This window comes from Strix uralensis, chromosome 7 (assembly GCF_047716275.1).
Source record: "Strix uralensis isolate ZFMK-TIS-50842 chromosome 7, bStrUra1, whole genome shotgun sequence".
Classification (NCBI taxonomy): Eukaryota; Metazoa; Chordata; class Aves; order Strigiformes; family Strigidae; genus Strix; species Strix uralensis.
The window spans coordinates 9,393,535-9,414,721 of NC_133978.1; the positions used below are offsets into that span (position 1 = coordinate 9,393,535).

At 40.2% G+C, this 21,187-nt stretch overlaps 1 protein-coding gene across 31 annotated transcripts in view; it reads left to right on the plus strand.

Moving 5' to 3' along the window:
* ANK3 (ankyrin 3) overlaps nt 1-21,187 on the plus strand; it is a 379,686-nt gene that overhangs the window by 243,052 nt on the left and 115,447 nt on the right. For all 31 annotated transcript variants that reach the window (XM_074874343.1, XM_074874344.1, XM_074874360.1 and 28 more), the window contains 2 exons: nt 11,541-11,639; nt 19,287-19,385. In XM_074874343.1, coding sequence (XP_074730444.1) covers nt 11,541-11,639; nt 19,287-19,385 — 198 coding nt within the window. The remainder of the gene's footprint in view (nt 1-11,540; nt 11,640-19,286; nt 19,386-21,187) is intronic.

Genomic DNA, 21,187 nt, shown 5'->3' on the forward strand with positions numbered 1-21,187 from the left:
CGGAAGACCAAAGAGGAACGTTAGTGCGACGGAGTGTGGTCAAAGGTAGGGAGGATGTGGGAACAACAAAATGTGTAGGAGATGTGTAAAGGACAGAAAATATTGGGGGAAGTGATATATAGTTGGAAGAGCAGGAAAATAAAGTATGGACAGGGATACAACAATACAAAGGGCAAGGAAGGAAACTGTGCCAGGCATAAGACCAGAGACAAAAGAAAGGCAGAGGTAACACAAAATGTAATGAGCCAGGATGGAGGGCTAGAGAATGGTAGGGTAGAGAGCACGTGGGCAGAAAGCTGAGTAGGTGCCATGAAAGTATGCAAGGCTTTAAGAAGGGAAAATCAGGGAGAGTGATTAGGGACGTACAGATAAATAAAAAAGGGGCTAACATACAAAATTAGGTTAGTACTGGAAAATGCTGGAGTTAGAACTTCCTACTGAAGTTCTTAAAAATTTGTTTGCTTATTAGTTTCTTCAGTAATAGCTCGGACTGCATGAGTAAGAAGATGCCTATGGAATTTCTGCTGACACACAGCCAGGAATGGTTGTCAATACAGAAAGTGTGCAACAGAACATGGAAATGTGTTGTGAAATTAATTGTGGAAAACAGATCAAACTCTTGGCTAAAGAATACACGTATTTCTCCTGTTGCTTTCTCCAGCAATCTACCAACCAAGAAAGAGGAGGACCTATCTATACTAGTTGTTCACTGGGTGGTATGTGTGATAAGGTTTTAAAAAAAAAAAAAAGTCCAAAAAAGCAAATGTGATTTCAGGTTATTCCAAGGTATTTCCGATTAGATCAAAAAACCCCAAAGCCACAAACAAACAAAAATACCCACCAAAACAAACAAAAAAATCAACGCACACCAAAACAAAACAAACAGGCTGTGAAAGAATTTGCCTCAACAAACTCTACTAAAACAAAGTCAAGGAGATGTTGTAGTGGTCCCTAGGACAATAGGGAGAGAAGCTCAAGGGAGCAAGAGGCATTCAAACTAAAAGCAAATGCTGATGTAAGAGTATAAATAGGTATAAACTGGCCATGAATAAAAGTTGCATAGAAATTTAGATATTTAATATTAAGCGTTAATAATTAATACTATTTAATTAATAGTTGTTTAATAATTAATATTACATATAACTAATTAGATTCTGGAGCAACCTTTCAATTAAAGTAGAAAAAGCAAAAAACTCAACGTGTATTCAAGATTATATTTATGAGGGGAATTGTGTGTCATGGATAATTCAGCAGCTCCTTTTCAGAGATTTTGATCATGTGATATTTTCATTACTTTTACAAGAGGAAAAGTACTATACTTCTGCTTAGAGCATTTGCTACGTAGCAAAAATTGTAGTATTTTCTTTTACTTTAGATAGTTTGTATATCTAAAAACTTGAATGCTTCTACAGTTAAGGAACATATTTACATGCAGCAAAGTGTTTATGATAAGCATTTCAAGCCCATGAAAACAGTAAAATAATATTGTGTTTATTTAGCATAGAAATTACTATTTTACTTACAGGACTTCTCACACATAACACCACCCCCCCAAAAAATCAACCCTGAACAGTTCTTTTTTAGAGATTGGCTGTGGTTAATAAGGGAAGTTGGTGGAGGGTGTGATAGAGCGGGAATAGAAATTTTGAACAAAGACCCAGAATGTTTTCCTTAAACTGCAAGTGGGAGTGCAGGTGAAAAGTGTTGGTGCTGGCCCCTATTCATTCAACATAGCATCATTCAGTGATTTACTGAGGAAGATAAATCCCCAAAGCTAGAAGACACTGTTATAAGACATCATCCAGTACCTACTAATGCTGGTGAGAAGAGTACTCAGAGATAGAGTAGATCTACTCAGAGCAGATATTGGGTGAAGCTGATAGTTGAGTATCAAAGGTAAGGATCAACTCTCACATATCCCCCACAAATGATGTTTTCCAAATCACATTCGTCACTAAATGTATTTCATGTTATTGGTGAGAGAGGGATCACAGGTTACATCCACATGAAGTTCACAAACTAAGAGTAGATTTGAGGGTTAAGGGTTTCTGGGAAGCTTCTGACTATGTGTGCTTTGCTTTCACTGATAATGTTAACCTCTTATTCCCAAATCCTTAAACTGACCAAATTAGTGCATTAAGGCATTGCAAACGGTCATTGACTTTGACATTCAGTATTTGATAGGCTCTAATCACAGGAGCAAGGAAGACGAATGGGGTCTTGGGTCAACTCTTTCCCACTCAGAAGCAAGATTAGACATTAACAATGCTACTACATTAGCAATTAGCAGCATTTAGTACCAGTGCTACTGAATATCATCTGCCTATGCTTGTTTTAATAAAATGATAAATCTTAGGCTTCAGCAGCTGTGTTCTGGATACTGATGGAGAGCACATCCAAAGTAATAAGGCCATCCTCCTCTCCTCTTTAAGATCTGGAAATTCCAGGTCTCCCTTCATTAGTTGTCATCCTCCGAGAGGCAGACTGCTCAGACAGCCAGGGAAGTGCAGATGCAGTGACATCAGCCTGGAAGAGCAGTGGGCTGACATTGTGACTCAGAGCACTGAATGGCTTGTTTGTGCTTGTTGTAGCTGGGTGACAGCATCCAGAGAGCACAACTCTACTCTGTGGTGGTTGAAATCTAGATAAAGTAGCTGTGACGGAAGGAATCATAGCATAAATAACAGTAATATGGAGTTGAATTTTGTTCTTTAGTGCTTATCAGACTGTGGGTAATGAAAGTGCTTCAGAAAAAGATGGGTTAGATTCTGGTAGAGCAGTAAATTTGTAGGCAAATAGAGCACCAGTACAAGTTGAGTGTAAACTACAATTATCAGCACTAAGTAACAGAGCCCTTGCTTAATCCTTGATTGCCTGAATTGCAAAACAGGTAGAGGTACTACTAGAATGGTACTAAAAATGACCCACAGGTGCAGCCTGCCCACTGCTACCTCATTGCCTCTTGTTTTAATTTCTGTAAACAATGTTCACGATGTGCTGTTTCCCCTCTGGAGGAAGGGCCCTTATTTGAGTTGTTGACAATATAAGACAAGCCACAGAGCTGTAACCCAACTAAAATCATACTGTGTGTATGTAGTGTAGCTTTCAAAAGTACAAAGAGCAAACCGTAGGATGGGGGTGTCAAATGCACTCTGTGCTTTTGCAAACCACCAACCTTTTTTCCTTTTTTCTTGTTAAATAAATATGAATCAACACTACTTGTCTATCTCTCAATTTATGTTTAAACTATATCAATTCTGGGGAGAGATTTGAACAAGAGCAGAGGATTACAGTAACAGAAGATGCTTGTGTGGAGGGGGCAACATGAAGACAAATATGTGAGGGGAGGATATTTAGCCAGCTCCCATCATCGACGTAGTGAAGGTGGGGAAGGGTGGAGAAAAAGTGAATGGACATGTAGGATGAAGGCAGAGCTCTGAGCCTTAATGACATGGGCAAGTGTGGTGAAAAGAGGAGCTGGTGAAAGCATGTAAGAAAAAGGAGCGCAGACCTGTGGCAAAGGAGATCTCTTCAGCTGCTGTGTTTTCAGTGCATTTCTGAGAGGCTTGAGGGAAGAAAGAGGTTTCAGCAATGAAGGCAAGGAAAGACATGAGCTCGATGATGGCTCTCAGTGTGCGGGCAGGAGGTGAGCAATGGTGTAAGTAAATGATGTCCCTAGTGATATGCAGTAGCAGCTGCTCCCCTCACCCCTGCCAGTATACACCTGCCTGCCTCTCAGCTGTCATATACTCCCTTGTTACCTTCTTTCACTGCATCTAAGAACAATAGGCATAGCTTCAGGAGCTCTTACAGGTGTTACAGTGCCTGCCAGCCTGTGGTACCTGCTGACCATAGCAACTGGGAGGGTTGGAAACGTACCTGCTTTTGGTTTGCACTCTTCCAGCCCAGCAACTGATTTCATGTCAGCTCTTACACTGAACTGCATTAGCACTTCTGTGTTTGTGCTTTCTTCTCTAGCCTTGATGCAAGTGCAAGGAAGATGGCACAACATGGAAAGTTCCCTGTGGGATGGGTAGAGACCATTTCAGCAAATCAGCTTGTGATGCCCCTGATTCTACCTATTTACAGGGAGGCAGCTCCAAGAACCTTCATAACCTTAGACCAAGTGAAACAAGGTCTCCTTATTGGGCTGGATATTTGCCATTTTGGGCTCAAACTCAGCTCAAACTTGGGCTCAAACTCGGGCTCAAACTCAGCAACAAACCTGTCATGATTACTGACAGGGTATGCATTGTAGAAGTAACAGGCATTTCATGTCTATTCATCATCCTTTTTCTGTAGTACATTTTCACATGTGTGGCTATATGCTTCTCTGAAACCCTTCAAAGCTAAAGAAATCCCTTCATTGCATCACCATATTTCCCTCCTGCTTAACTGGAGGCAATCACATATGGGCTAGAGAAGCGGAGGAAGAGAATAAAGGGTATCTGAGGGTGAAGTCAGTCTCCTTTCTTAGCCAGATTAACATGTAAGTGCAGTCGCTACCTGGGCTTTGAAGGATTGCAGCAATTCCAGGCACCATTCTCTTAGCTGGCAGTGGCACCTGATGTTGGAGAGGTGTGGATAAGTCCTAGTTACAAACTGGAAGAAGACCAAAGACCTTTAAGTCGATCTATTTTAGCAGTTTTTTCAACAGGAAAAAGTAATTGCTGTTATCTTAAGAAAAATGCTGTTCATCAGCTACTTGTGCCTTTGAATCAAACTGTTATCTGGTGTTACCTAGAGTTTTAATAATTTTGATATCTACTTCCCCTCTTCTGGAATTACCAACCTAGTATGGAGAAGTGAAATCCACCAAGTGGGCTCTCCTGTTCCAAGCTTTCAATTCAGAAAATCTGTTGTTGGCATACAGTGACCACATGCCTAGTGAAAACTGCTGTGCTCCCATCCCAGCTGCTGTTTCTGGAGCTGGACACTGTTGCAGGGGCTTCATGCCACGGGCTTGATTTTCTTTACCAGAATCAGGACATCTTCAGCCTGAGGGTGGATGGGGTGCTGAAGAAAAAGGACAGGTCACAGAGGGATTTCTCCTTTATCTCTATTTCTCCCTTCAAATTTTCTCTAGACTGCCTTGCACTTTGATATCTGGGACTTGGAAAGGTGTATCCAGATACATGCTAAAGCAAGTAACAGCCATTGAAAGGAATGAGAAACCAGTTTCATTAGCAGTCTGATTATGCCTATGGTATTCTGTGCAAGAAAGCTCTTTTGCTGTAAATCAGACCCCTGCAGAGTGCCTGCCCTTCCCCATATAGGCCTTGCTTGGGCATCCCCAGGAGCAGTGCGCAGGGAGGACGGGAAATTTTATCTGCTGCAGTTCACAGCCAGCTGCTATGGAGATGCGTGTCCAGACTGCCCTGTGCTAATTCAGCAACAAGAAAGTGTAAATCAGTATTTTTCCAAGGCTGCTATGCAAATGAGGATGGTGAGGAAGATGCTTTGAATAAACTGCATTTTCTGGGAATTATAGTTAGGAAAAAGTTATCTTTTGGGACTTCACAGAGTCTTCAGATGTCATTCTTCTGTCTGAGATTATCTTCCAGTGGAAAGATCTGCCTAGCCTGGGTGGGGAAATGCCTCTGAAGGTCCACCTGTCTCTGAGGAGCACAGTGGTTAGAAAGGAAGGAAGAAAGAAATTGTTCTCTGCAGCTTCCAGAGCAACAGCTGAAAGGAACATCTGTGACCCCCCACATCCACTCCGTACTTAAGCAAGTCAGAAGATTCAGGTAGCAATGGAATCCTCTACATGAAGATGACCTCTGCCCATATCTTTCTCGCCAAAGCAAACAGGAGGTAGTCACTGTGCCATAAAACTGCATCCAACCCTGTGAACAGCCTTCCTGATACACAGCACTCCTTATTCCAGAGATCTCAGTTCCTCTGGGAGTGGGCTTTGCCTGCAAAAAGTTTGCTTACTGGAAGGTTGAGAAAGGATTTGGTAATTTTGAGAGGGTGGTGTGAGGACAACATGCATTAATGATGACCCTGAGGCTGAGGAGCAGAACACCATTAGCCCATCAAATAGAGCAGGCAATATGTAAGTGACAGTAACATAAGAGAAAAAACATCTTTGTATTTCCCTAGTGGTAGTTTATCATAACAGTTTCTTGCTATACTTTTCCTTCTTTTCTTCCAGGATTCACTTTATACATCTCAAGCCTAAAGAAAGACAAGTATATAAGCATACAAGAAGTAAATGAGCACAAAAAAAAGGAGAAAAAAGCTGAAAAAAAGATGCACTGTTGTAAGGTTTCCTGGAAAGCATCTGATTGTGTGTTTGCACCTATAATTTCTTTAATTTCTGAAAGTCCTATACAAGTCTCGGTGATCCCAGTAACTGCTACTAGAATATAAGACTTTTCTCTGCAGGGATTTCGCTGTGTTGTAGGTCCAATCCTGTACTGGAGAGAATACTGAGTGTTTTCATAGCAACATGTTTATGTAGCTGCATAGTTGCTTATGACAATCTTCACATGCACAGCACAATCCTCCCATACCTCCAGGAACTGGTAATATTGGTGATATCCATGCAGTATTGTTGGGGGCAATACCAGTATATGACAATCAACAACCAACATTATGCTCTTTCCTTAAGAACCCCTAATGGTGGAGGGATTTTCCAGACTGTATAGGAAATTTCTGCTTTAGCAGTCTGGCTATTTTCAGCTTCTGTTTTATTCACACATTCTTTGTCAATATTAAGCTCTTCTCAGAGTCTGCTCTCAGTTGAGAACTGAGAAGGACTATCTTAGATTCCAAGTTAATCGGAACAGTTTGGTAAGAAACAGGTTTTTTTGAAAAAGCAAAGATAAAGAAGTGAAATTTTTCTGATCTAAACTACACTCCACTGGGGGGCTGGGAGGAGAGCTCAGAGGTGGAGGTAAGTTCTTTCATTGGTAGTGAGGAGAAATATCAAGTCCCTATGATGCTGGCAATGAGTCCCTACATGCCAATCAGTCAGCATTTAAAATAATGCTGCATGTGACTAGGAAAGGTTTACCCTATTTTTGGTGTGCATTTTTTTAGAGGTACACCTCAGAGCCCAATATGATACTGTAAGTGCAAACATTTACTTTTCTTATTTATTGTTAGCTTCCTTATACTTGTAAATCAGACTGTCTGATGGGAGAAAGAGGCAATCCCATAGGGCAGCACTGCATACGAGAAACCTGGGGGAATTCTTCATTTTCTAAATGCATTAAAATAAACTTCTGAGATGTACTGTGTTTGCACTCTGTCAATCTTAAGTTTTTACCTATTTTTTTCTGACTTCCTAGCCATTCATGTTGCTAATTTGTAATAGTAAGGAGTAATTCTGACTACTGTGGCAAACTGTGATGGATAACACCATGTGTCAGAGGGGAGCTGATTTCATTTCAGATGAGAAAGGCAGGTGGCTTATTGCTCAGCACAGGATAACTCCAAGTTTTTTTAATTTTCTTGTGAAGTTGTACATAGAGAGCTACAGCTGAAGGCGCTTAGTGTTTCCTCTGATCAGGCACAAGCAAAAGCCACTAAATGTAAAAGCAGGTCATTCTTCACCCATCGTATTTCTGGATGTTGTGAGACTCTGAAGGAAGGCACAGGCCCTGTGTGAGAGTGTGGTTGCTGCAGCAGGCAATGGATAGAGATAAAGGGAAAGCAGCCATCTGCAATGTTGTTAGGTACAGAAAAAAATTGCATGCATCTAATCTGTCACACTTTGAGCTATATACAGTTCAGAGTAGTTCAAGTCATATACCCCAGGAAATCTGTCAAGGGGGAGAGGAAGGGCTATGTGCTAGTTCATAACTCTATGAGCATTTATTGCAGAGGTTTAGGCTGCTATTCTCACAAGTTATGTTTCGTATTCCCTGTAGAAGTTGTTAACTCTCAAGTTGAATGGTATGTTGGATCTCAGTGTCGAGGGGTCTACCTGAGACATTACCCAGTATTTGATATTTCAACAGTGAGGGCAACAAACACTGCAACAGACATTCTAGATCTGAACCACATCTTTTAATGGCAACTTTCTGAAGGCATTTCAGCTTTATTACTGCAGGAAAACATCTTCAAAAGTTTCCTGATTTACTATTCTATCTTAAGAACAAAGGGAGAAATTTATAGAAGATCAAACAGATAAAAATAGACTGAAAAAGACAGCAGATGCTGTTGATTTACTGAAGAATTCAGAACCTTACATTTGGTGCCTATATTGTTTGCTGATACCACAGTTTTTGTGTTAATAACCTACACCCAAGCTGCACATATTATGAAGCTTTTTATATCCCTAGTTTCTTGTGACAAGTACAAACAACTCAATTTTGAGTTGCTTGCTTTACATTTTGTCATCAGAAACATTAATGATGATGTTGTCTGAAGTTTATGCACGTCTCAGTTCATGTTCTTAATTGTCAGATGAGAGATGGGAAGAGGCCATATACGTGATGTATCTAGGTATAACTCTTTAAGCCTTGACTTAAAGTAAAAGAATATTATTTAAGTATTGGCCAAAGACAAGTTGCTTGCCCTAAACTTCAGTGTGCAGTTATTCAAACATTCACATAATGCATCTCTTCATCTGCATGAAGTCAGAACTCTCAGCCAGCAGAATTATTACTTCATATTGTTTGCTACCAGTGAAAGCTCAAATAGCTAAACGGCAAAATTAAATACTGAATAGAGACCTACCCCCTCTCTTTTTTCCCCCTTAATTTCCCCCCATGTTTTCCTGAGCTGTTAGGGCTGAAAAAGACTAAACATGCTTTTTCTTCTTTGTCTCTTAATTCTTTTTATGAACCGTCTGAATAGGTTAGTAGAGTACAACAAAAACTGCACCCTTCTTCCCAGAGAGTGAGTGCCGCAGCGCTTTTTTCCCAGGAAAGAGGAGCTGAATTTGGTCATCCATAAGGACAGATATTTCACTGGGCACATAGGGTTTCATTTGCTTGATTTCTCCTGTTCAATTCATTATTTTGGGGTAGCTTGTGTAGTTGGTTTTCCTAAGAAACTGTGTCTAAAGTGATCCCATCTTTTATCCATCTATCTCTTCCTAATGTGAACTTGCTGCCTATTTTCAACAAATTAACTCAAGGTTTCAAGATCCTAGAGATATTAAATGTGTGTATTTTTTATAAAGACAGGTGATCAAATGGAGGAAAGATGGATTGCTAGTTCTCCACTTCGCAGAAGTGGGCTCAGACCTTATTTGGTGCTGGAGAATTTCCTTACATTCCAAGCCAGGGTGCTTGCTCCTGTCAGAAGCTGAGAGAGAACTGCACTGTCCTGCTAGTTTCAGTGCTAACCAGAAATACGAAGGTCATTTGAATGGGACTCCTTTCTGCACATGAAAGTGGATATTTTAAATTTTTTTTCCCCTGTTGCAAGCAAGCAGTGTGACCTAAACCTTAACTGCTAAGTGGAAGTTGGAGTTGAGGTGTGTATCTGCCAGCACTCATCCATCTACTCTAGAATTAACTCTCCTTCATTTAGGGCAGCAAGAGCTCTGAACGATTGGACTGGCAAATAATCAGATCCAAAGTGCATGTTCTTACATGTTTATACCTTCCCCTCTGCCGCACTAGATTGATTTAGCTTAGTGTCAAGATGAATGAAAACCAGACTTCATCCTACCTTTTGTAATGCTGTCCTTTCCTCCTCCATTTCTTTATTGATGTTTAGAAAAGGCACTTCTTCTAGTCTGTGTATGATACATTAAACTATCAGTACTAGATTGTTCTGATGTATTAACAGGGTATTCAGTTCTGTTAGACTGAGTTAACCTATTTGCCCATCAACTCCAGCAAGTGGAAAGAGGTGGTCCTTCAGTCTAAATTACCTGTAGTATCCTTTACTTGAAGACACGAAAGTTATTTCCCCTACTGTTTTTTCTCAGGAAAGTAGAATTCATGTCTCTCTCCCTCTGATCTCAATAACATCTTTCCTCCTGGGAAGAGAGGAAAAGCAGAAGTATCTCCTCATAATTGTTTTTCTCCTCTCTTTTTTGGTCCTCTTTGTGGCTGATACAGTAATATACTGACCCTATATTATATCCAATGTCAACTCCCAGTCAAATAGGATTAATTATTTTTTTCAAAACCAACAGTTTTACATCCCTGGAGGGACTAGGCATAGCATACCTTTTGCTTAATGGGCTAAGCATCTTTTTGTTTTACTTCAATTTTTTAAAGAAATAAGAAGCTACCCTGGAATAGTAGTCACTTTGATGCTCTAATGGTCGTTAATATTGGAGAAAGAAGCTCTGTCATTTCATCTTGCTAAAATATATTTTACCTCTGTGATAATATTAATTAGTACTTTCTGGTAGCTGTGGGTTAACTTCATAGTGAAATTTTGTGTAAATGAAACTGTAGCATACTGGATTAGGGACTCAGCATTATTATTAAGCTGTGAGTCAGCTCGTCACATCTGAGAGGGGATCTTTTTTCAGTGCTGGTTTTCTATCATTCCACTCAACTGCAGTTTTGAGGAAGCACTATTAAATGGTCTGTTAGCCAGGTAAGACACTTGTACTGCTCTCCAGCTATTCAAGGCGATGGGTGCCCTTCTGATTCAGTCAGCCAAAGGACACTAAAATTGACTGCTTTCTGCTCGGTCACAGGGAAGCTGGTTTTACACAGCCAGCTGTTTGCGCTGCCCCTGTATACATAGAAACATGTTCTTTAAAATTCTATTTGTCTTAATACAGTAGCTGCATGCTCTATTTAAAACCTTTTATTTTTACTTGGCTCCATATGATCAAATATATACAGGATGCGGCCTTCATACACCACAAGATAAAGGATTCATCAGAGCATGAAAAAATGTCCTAGCTACATCTTGTTAAAAAAGTGTGTTTGTGTGCGCACGCATTGGTTATGTAACTGTCCTCGATGTGCAGCGTCGCTGCATGCTGCTGGCCTGCCAGGCGCCACTTAGGGAAGCATATACACATATTTACAGTCTCAATTGAAGTACAGTATTACATCGATTAGAGGAACAAATTTGGTAGACAAAATTAGTGATGTAACTGAAACAAAGGTGCCTACAAAGCTTTCAGAGTTTGCTGATAATGTTCAGAAATAAATAGCTTTGGTATCTTGTTGCTTTTGAATTAGACCTACAGATGTAATGGTTTTATTTCTTTTCCATGGCTCCTACAAGGCCAACAAAGTTGTAAGGTATAAATCCTTATCATTACATGCTCAGTAACAACCATAGCTGAATTAAATTGCTAGGGCTTAGTCAGTAGAATCGCATAAATTTAAGTCTTATACAAAAGCTGAGAACTGAGGCACAATCAAGTTGTCTTATAACTCCAAACACAACTTGATTGTTTGTCTTCATAATATATATGTCGAGGTATCAGGTCAGTAATTCACATGTGTGGATAAACACAGCTTCCCCTTGCTTTCATGCTTGCAGGGAAAAAAACCTGTGTTATGCTTTAGCAAATTGGGCATAATTCATTCTGTGAGCAAACATCAAGGAATTCATGAAAGATACATGGATATTTACTTTTATGTTTTTTAATTCTACAGAATGATATCACGCCGTTACATGTTGCATCGAAGAGGGGAAATGCAAATATGGTCAAACTCCTACTTGATCGAGGAGCTAAAATTGATGCCAAAACAAGGGTAAGCTTAAGTGTGAATGCTGTGAGTGACTGTGTGGAATTCTTGCCTCTGACCTGTTAGTTAGTTGCTGTACAGCTTAAATCATTCATCTTCCTGGCAGGCTACCATAGCTGCACTGCATTTCTTTTTTATAAAATGGTTGCAGTAGGATCTAACAATTTACATCTCTTAAAGCAATGTGTGAAACACCATGTATGGCAAAGCTCGGAACCAACAATTTTCCATGTTCTCTGTAGAGCGTTTAATTAGGAGCTGCTTCTAGCTACTTGGGGGTAGAGGTGAATGTACAGGAAAATACTGAAAGACAAGAATTCAATTCAGGTATTTCAGAGTTTGAATGCTAAAAGAGTAACTTTGAACTGCGGTGTGTGCTTGCCTTTCATTATCCACAGGGCAGTGTCACAGAGCATGATGTTGCTGATGAATCTCATGCAGCTCAGCCTCTATCGGGGTGCGTAGCTGCTCGCTTGGATTTGTCAGCAAATGTGCTGAGCGTACCGATGGTTTCCATCAGATTGACACCTAACTCTGCTGAGTGACTTAGAAGCTTGATGCGTATGGTTATATCTAATTGCTGTAGTCAAAACCTGATCAAACCAGTTTAGGGTTGTTTTATTTGCTTACACAATGGCAAAAAAAGGAAAAAGTTCAAATGTTTGGAAGTAAACCTAGAACTGTGTCTTGACAGCCTCTGCAAAATGCTTCTGTGCATATGAGGTAACCTTCAGGATCTGTGCCTATAACTATTTGACAATTGTCATTTTCTTGCAATATTAGCTTATCACATATCCATCTTCCATTTTTAATTATTCTCTATAATTTCCACCAGAATCATTGTAAACAAAACAAAGGTATAACCTAAAAATATTTTTTTCTACAGTTATTACTGTAGCTACAGGTTTCTGTTTGGTTTTGCAGTGTTTCAGCAGTCTGAGATTTCCTGCAGTGCCCTTGAGGCACATTTGTATTTTTTATTTCTGTGGCAAATTCAGAAACAGGGTCAATTTATTTTGTCATCTCACCACTCTTTCCACGTTTTTCTTTAGTTCTTCTATTTTACCTTTAGAAGTTGCTCAGGATTTCTTTGTAAAATTTTCTTTTTCCAGTTGGAGAATATGGAAGAGATGACTTTTCGTGGATAATGTGAACAGTGGGTATAATGTCTAGATTAAAATACCAGCCTCCTACATGCTACACGGGGGCTGTCAGGCTGAGGGGCGTGGGCCTACCACATGGTGGGAAGGGCCACATTTTGGTGATGTGATAGAATATGCATTTGGTTGGAGCAGGGAGAAAGGGATGTGTCAAGGGACTATTTGCTTCCTCTCTGCAAGCATTTATATGGTCCACTGCAGCCAAAATGTTGGGGACCACTATTTTAAATAGCTGGAATCCAGCTTGTTCTTTTCTTTTGGTAATGAAAATTCGTGATATGCTTCATTTTCTGTATCACAGGCTCCAGGGTCAGACATTAGGATAATTTATGTAATGAAAAATACAGGCTGGAATGGAAACAGGATTCGGGAAGAGGGCAGAAGCATTAGTAGCTCCCGAGTCTGGCAGAGCAGAGGCAAAAGGCAATGGATGAATGTGATTCACGAAGTAGTGGTTTGTTTTTCTGGCTTCCCCCAGAGATGGCCTGTTTCCCCAAACACCCATCCTCTCCATAAATCAGAAGGGATTTGCATAACTCCTCCTGCTTGTGCTGTACATGTGTCACTCATCGTTGCACTTCTCTGGCGTTACCAGAGGCATCATTTTCTGGCAGTTAGCGACTAAGTGGAAGTTTTGCTCCCGGCGGCACTGACTCATCCTGGCAAGGATTTACCAGCCTGTGGTCTGGGCAGCGTGTGCCTCTGTTGAGGAGGCTCACTGAACTGAACAGACAGCTGCGTGATTGAGAAAAGGGAAGAGCATCGCTGGAGTAGATCAGGAATGATTTACAAATCAATAGGAGAATCAATAGAAGGCTGAGAGTAATGTGGTGCTAGATGAAAAAGGAACATTGTTTCAGGAGTGTCTGCCTAGTTTTCATATTCGATAGCAAAGATTAATTGCTGTGAGCTGTTATAACACATGTTCCTGCTAAATCTCTCTTGTTACTCCTACCTGACCGGATGTTGTTTTCCAGGGCAGAACAATTGAAGTATGTCAACTTTTCAATCATTTCATTTTTTTTAAGCACCATTCTCTTTTTATGGTCCCAGACATAGAATGGCCTTATGAAAATACAGGATGGTAAAAGTTTCAGTCACATCCTTTTGCAACAACATTACCACTACTGAATGTATTGAAGGCAAGGAGCAGCCGAGGCTGTCTTTTCTGACACATGTATCAAGTCATGCCTATCAGCTGGATGCCCAGTCAGAGCCCTGCACTGGGGTGTTCTGCGAGAGACAGGTGTAGGTGCTGAATGCACACAGAACTTGGCAAACAGGTGGGATTTACACATGACAGTAAGTGAGGCTTCTATTACCGGATTTATAAATGTGAGATGTCTCTTTTTTTTTTTTTTTTTAAGAGGTTTTAAAGAGATGAGCAGAATTTTTATGGATAAGAGATTAGCAGAATTTTTTTGTTTGGTTAAAATAGTTTATGTCTTGGACACCATAATATTATTTAATGCAAATGTTGGTCGTGGAACACCAAATACCTCCTTAATGGTGAATGGCAAAAGTTCTGTACCCATGAAAGGACAAAAATTCTTGAAAATTGCTTGTTTGTTTTGCTCAGAGCTAGAAATTCCTAGACCTTTGTTTCTCCTGTATCAGGACTGTAATTCACCTTTAAATGAGCATGCAGAAGATACTATTTTGTGTCATTGACCAAACACTAACAGGGACAGGATTTGCTACTCTGACTCTTAGATGGGACAAATTTAGCTATTCAGCTATCATTTTCTGTTCTGTTCCTGTATGGGGTACTGGAAATATGCTCCACATAATGTCTATTTTTATTTTTCACAAACATACCCATTTTATAGATAAATTCACATAAGGCCTTTCCTGAGTATTAAATAATTTGGTGTAATGATTTCTTTTCCTTAGTCATTTTCATGAGCATTTGCATTTGCTGCTGACAGATGGTCCTGGAAACTGCAGTGCTGAAGTATTGCAAAAAAAGGTTAACATGAAGGGCTAAATCCTTATCCTATTTAAATTATCATAAAAGTCATCCATGGGCTCCCAATTTCTCTATATTCATTAGGACAAGGATGTGATGAGCACCATAAATATCGTTGCACACCTGTGAACTGTAGTTAAGAGTTGAGATAACATGTGGCATATGAGATTATTTCCAGAAATGATCTTACAACTATTTTGAGGCTCAGCCATCTTTTTTTTCCTTTTAGTTCACACTTATGTCGCATTGTTTATTTTAACCAGCTCTTTGTCTTCTCTCTGTCCCTTTTTTGTGTGAGATGTCTAGCAGCTGGTACTTGGGGCTTTGTACTGAATTTTTAAGGGTGCTCCTCAAGACCTATGTGCTGCTTTTGTCCGTCCAGGGCAGCTTTTATCATTCAGGTTTTTAACTAACATTCTAAGAAAAGACCTATTAATGCCTCATGTAACATGTTTACTGAATGTTGCCCTAATTATGTTTTCTCTGTCTTCCAGAACAGACTTTAAAAAATAAAGTTTAATTAGAGAGGTTGATTAAATTAGCTTAATTTGCTTTGGCTGTCTAGTATTGTATATGCCAAAGTGAATTTGTGTCTGAAGCAGGCAGCAAGCAAGTTTTAGCCTGGATTAACAGTAAGTGTTTATAATCTTCATGCTACTGATTTTGCAGCTAAATAACAGGCCAGCACTCATATCTGCTTGAAAACATGTGGGATATGCTCTTTTAAGATGCATCAGATCATACATAAGCTGCTTCAGAAAAGCCACATGTATTAAGATATAAAATAGCTACAAGAATAATGCTGTCTTGGCACTTAAAGTGCATTTTGCATGTGTAGGAAGAGCAAACCTCATTTGTTGCCCTATTGCATGAAAGGGGCAGTTTGCAATAGCGTCAATGAAGTGAAGAATTCAGGAGACTTAGAGCATGGAGGGACCATGAGATACAGAGCCCTGCTAGGCTGAAGCTCAAACCCTGGAGGCAGCTGTACTTGCTCCCCTGGGGAAGATGCCTTCTACCTCTGGCTCAGGAGAGTGGAGTGCCTGTCACGCTCCTGCTAAGGCCATGGACAGGCTCAGGGATTTGACTCAAAGTCTGACAAGCTCTTGCTGAATATTTGCATCACAGTAAAGTTCTTACTGTGTGTTGTGCTTAATTTCATCACTCGTAGACTGGGTTAGAAGCTGATGCTCACTGATGTGAGTTGTGGTACTGAGGCTACCCATGGATATGGGGTACAGCCCAGAGGATCCTATTAGGTGAGGGAAATCCTGGGTGAGCATTGACAGGGAAGGGGTATCTGGGGAGCACAGGGAGGCTGGTCTGTGCTTACCCATGCTGCTCAGGGGTCCAGTAGAGCCACATGTGGTGGCAGGGATACACACTGCAGCAGGGAGGCTCAACTGCCTGCACCGTTATCTGCTAACCTCAAGCTAGTGGTGACCCCAGTGTAACAAGAGCAGGTCTCTGAGTCTTAACAGGGACCTGAAACTATGCTTAGAGCTCATTTATTTGGGGGGTGTGTGTTTGAAATAAAAGCTAAAGAAAGACCAGCAGGCCCAGAGATGGGTGTGCAATGCTTATGGAAAGCTTGTGCCTAAGCAGAACTCCTATTGTCCCCCTGGCTTTGCTGGAGCTGCTCTCAGGCTCTCTGGAGGGATAGATAATATAGATGATATGATTTATCATGTCAGCACATACTTAGAGAGTCCTTAATCTGCAGATTATTGTCATAATAGTTTGTAATGGTTTTTCTGAGCCATTGCAGACTATCATATTAAGGCAAGTTTGCTTCCTAATACATGTAATATATTTTATGCTTCACATAGTATAGTCTATATGAACAGTAAATAAGCAACTAGAAAATCTCCTGACAAAATCAGTCAAGTCTTGCGGAGTTCAGAGCAGTCTCTTTTAATCTCGGATTCTCTTTTTTAAACAAAATCTTTCTGTGATCTGTGTTTCAGATTGCCTCTGCACATTTCTTTACCTGCTTTTAGTGCCATATAGCAATTAACCAAGTCAGGTGAACGGTGTAATGTTGTGTGGCGCCATGTGGTGCACCTGGAGGTAGTGACTGCTCTGTGGACTAGAATGAGCTCTGGCTGGCCAAGCATGACTGCCTGCCATCCCCTGTGCCACAGCAACCCTGTCAGCTGTAGGCATAAGCCGGAGGGGCCAGGCAGCATCAGAGGGTTGGGGCACTGTGCTCTGGGGAACACTGAAGTAGTTTTTAAAGGTCTAGTCTAGTGCATGAAGATGATCAGGTGTGTCTCATTCTCTGTGAGCTTAGTATGTACTGCCAATGGTATGTTGGTGAAATGAGGGGGGGGGGGGGGGGGGGGGGGGGGCACAAAATCTGGAAAATGTTCCCTAACTTCAGTTTTGTGCCTGATTTCCTTCAGTATCTTTCTTCGATGTGCCTGGAGAATATGATAATTATAGGACATTAAAAAAAATAAACAATCTAATGTACATGATCTTCAGCTCCTGCCTGCAGGTCTCTATTTACCTAGCCTTGCTGTTTTTTATTTTCTTTCCCATACATGTTTTTTGTGTGGACGATATTTTTATGTTAGTTGTTTGCATTCTGCTCAGTACTTGATATGCCCTTGCGTCTGGAAACTACTGGTATGCTAAATATGCACTACCTTTTTTAAACACTTGTGAAACTACAGCAAACATTTGCAATTTAGCTGATAGATGTGCCATTCATGGGTTTTGATATCTTTTCTCTTTGTCTTTACTTACATGTTTTGAGCAATACATCTTTATTTTGTGTAGTATCACATGTAGTATGCCCTTCCCTGTTCTTCATGGGCTTAAATAACAGGAAGAAGCAGAAATGACAATAACGTCAGGTCCAGAGATGCCAGTAAGATCATAGTGGTCCAAACTGTGTTCATTTTGCATGAACAAATGACTTCCTGAGTCCTGATCAAGTTAAATCTGAACCAAAATCTTTGCTTCTTCTACATCAAGATCATATGCCTTACTTTAGGTGGAAGAATGTGCACAGTGAGAACCATAAAAGTTTTAAATGAGACTAGCAGAAAAAGTTAGTCACAACAATTTCTGTCTGCTATCTTTCATAGGCTTATTAGGAGAGGGCAAGAAAGTAGAAGCAGGAGAGCGTAAGGCGCTGTGAATCGCTATGTCTCTGTCCCTGGCTGCCCTCTACACTTTGCAGGCCTTAAGTTGATGTTCTAGTAGAGTGTAATGGTTTAGGAACTATCAAAAAATAATATTGTAATTATGCATAGAAAATATATCTAAGGAGGTATCTTAATAGTACTTGCTGTGATACAGAGACAGACAGAGAGGGAGTGCATGTGCATGAATTAGTGAGCACAGGATGTGTGAGAAGGAATTTTGGATAATCCTTTTTATAAAAATGATGTGACATACATATTTTAGACAATCCAACATATGTGTTTTTAAGAGTGCCAGAAGACACTGGAAGAAGGTTTCTTCCTTTATGACTTGTGTTTGGAAAACTAATAAATATTTATCTTTCTTCTTTATTAGTTTCAACCTTTCTTATAAAGGCTTCTCTTTTGACATATTTAGTGAAAATACAATATTGTTTCTGTGTGACAGTATCTCCTGCATATTTGTTTTGCTTGTAACAAATGTCTGCTCTTACTAATTCTGAAAACGTTAATTTTTCTTCCTTATTTTTCTTGAAACTGTGACATTACTATTTGTAACAAGCACTGTGTCATACAGCATTGAAAAACTCCATGTGATTTTACTCACAGTTACTCAAGGCATATGCACTATCTTTCATCATAGCACTTGTGTACAGCAGGTTACTTGAGCATTGTAAACAGGGCATAGGCCAAAGAATAATCAAATCAGTTTGGAATAACTCTGTTAATGTTAAAAAGAGTCTTCCTCTTGTTTAAGGAACGTATTTCTAATATGATGGTAACTATTACTAAGCAAACTATTCTAAAAGAACAGTGCCTAACTCTAGACCAGTCATTCATCTGGAAGTCATACAAGTATGGTCTACATGACAAGAGACAGAATTTAATCCAACATACTTTTATCACCTGGGATTAAGAGAGTTTTCTCATCTGCTATACACCTGTCAAAATCAGTATAATAAAAAAAGTTTAAGTAGGAAAGATTTACTTTTTTTTTCTCTCGGACAAAAGGGCTATCCATTGACTTTAATGCATACTGACAAATGAAAGACCCAGTGTTCTCAAAGGCATGCAGGCAAAAAGTACCTGAAGTGCAATCTCATCTTTTTCTTGTACGTGCATTTACCACTTTACTGCATGTACAGTGAGGGCCCACTGCATGAGCACCAACTTGGTATGGTTATTTACATGTTTAGAAAATCAGTCAAAATGTACTCTGTCCATTTGAATAAACAGGTTCAGCTGCCCAGCTGTGCAAGAGCAGCATCCTGCGGGAATTAATTAGTTTCTTAGGACATCATAGGTCTTTATAAAAGTGCACAAGATTTTAGTGTGTCTGAAACTAATTGACTGTAATGCTTGTGTCCCACAGGATGGGTTGACCCCCCTCCACTGTGGAGCAAGAAGTGGCCATGAACAGGTTGTAGAAATGCTGCTGGATCGTGGTGCCCCTATTCTTTCCAAAACCAAGGTAACTGGTGCTGTTTTCTGCTGGGATAATCCTTGTACTTTTTTTTTTTTTTTTAATGTAATTCTGCATGTCTCATATATTTAAGGGTTTGACAATAACTTTCCTATTTCATAGCTATTTAAAGTAACTGTGTGGGAGATCTCCAAAGTGAATGCCGTATGTAGCACACGTCTGCATATGTAAAATGTGTTAAATGGAGATACACAAGAAAAGGTTTCTGTGCCAACCAAAAAGACATGTATGGTAACCCTATCCCTCAGAATTTCAGTAGTTGGAAATCTCTGTATCTACCCTGGAATAAATACAAGGTGATTACAATATATCTTCAGCTTGCAGCAAATTACCCTAAGGCTAGAGTAGAGATAGATAAAAATAGAGCAATGTCTTTGCAGAGACAGCTCATGTTTCCTTAGGATTTAGCCTGATTACCACTTTCTCCACTTTCTATCTCTCTACAGTTTATCATGCAAAATTCTTCATGGGAATTTCAAATCACCTGTGCCAAGCATGCACAGATTGCTTTAGACCCGAGGGTTGGCATTAAAGTGCGCACTTGCCAGAACTCTTCTGGTGGTGGTCTCTACTGTGCTGTTATTGCTGATTTTAAATCTCAGTGCAGCAGCCTGCTTTGTAGCACCACAACAATCCGTGACTTTCCCATTCAGGGCTGACATTTGGGTTCTGCAGTTTGTTGAGGTTCTTTCCCAAGATAATCTTACACTACATTTTTTCTCTTAGTCTGTAAGCAATATATTTCCAACAACATTTCTTGTTTCCTTCTATTATTTCTTTTCTCTCTTCTGTCATCCTGTCCTATTCTGTCTCAGCTCCCTTCTATATTCTGCTTTTCTCCTCCCTCTTCTTTGTGTTTTTTTTTTCCCCCTTACTGGAATATATTTAGCATTTGTTTGGGGAGGTGGTTGGCACCAGCTTTCCTCTGCTCAGTGAGTCACTGGCAAGTGCTGTCATGGGTAATCTGACAGACAGAATCCACCCATCCTCTGCATGTGGAGTTTCCATGGACTCCCACAGCCCTGACTTGCAAACTTCACGAGCAGGGGGAGACAGCAAGGGGCTGTCTTAGGAGCCTCTCAGGGCATGTCTCCACACCGCTGCCACTCTTGGAGGCTAGAGCTATACTCCAGGGAGTAAGGTTCTTTGACACTCTCTAGTAGCTCAATTAATTACTTAAAGAAAAAAAACCCAAAATGTAAACCCCATTGCTTTGGTTTCCACCATCGCAACTGAGAACCTCTCCTAAGGAACTACATTTCTTTGTTGCACAGATTTTGTATTCTTGGGTGTTATCCCTAAACTTAACCTGCTGTTCAAGGCCTGTGAGTTTTGAATTTGTTCCTCTTCCTGAGGAGATTCACGCAGCCTGACCCAGAGTTCACTAGCCAAAATTAGGCAGATGAAAACATGGCATGGTGGATTTGAAATAATAGCCCGAGGCTGAAAGACTCGCTTTGGACGTTGACCTGCAGAAGCTTATATAAACACCTTCAGCAAAATGGGAGCCTCCTCTCTGAAAGACGGGAAACTATGTTATGTGTTAAAAAGTTAACAGAAGACAGTGCAGAGCTTCCTGAGTTTCCCTCTGATGTGTTAATTCTACTGTTTTCAGAAGGTAAGCTAAGAAGTAGCAGTACCTCTGAATGACATAAATGAATCCATTCCTTTGGCACTAAACTACAGTACTGTCCTCTGCAAAAATAAGTGGCTCCATTCTCCTCAAATTAAGTCATGTATTATTGGAAATAGGGCACATCTTTGAAGGAATTTGAACTTCACAAAGTTTT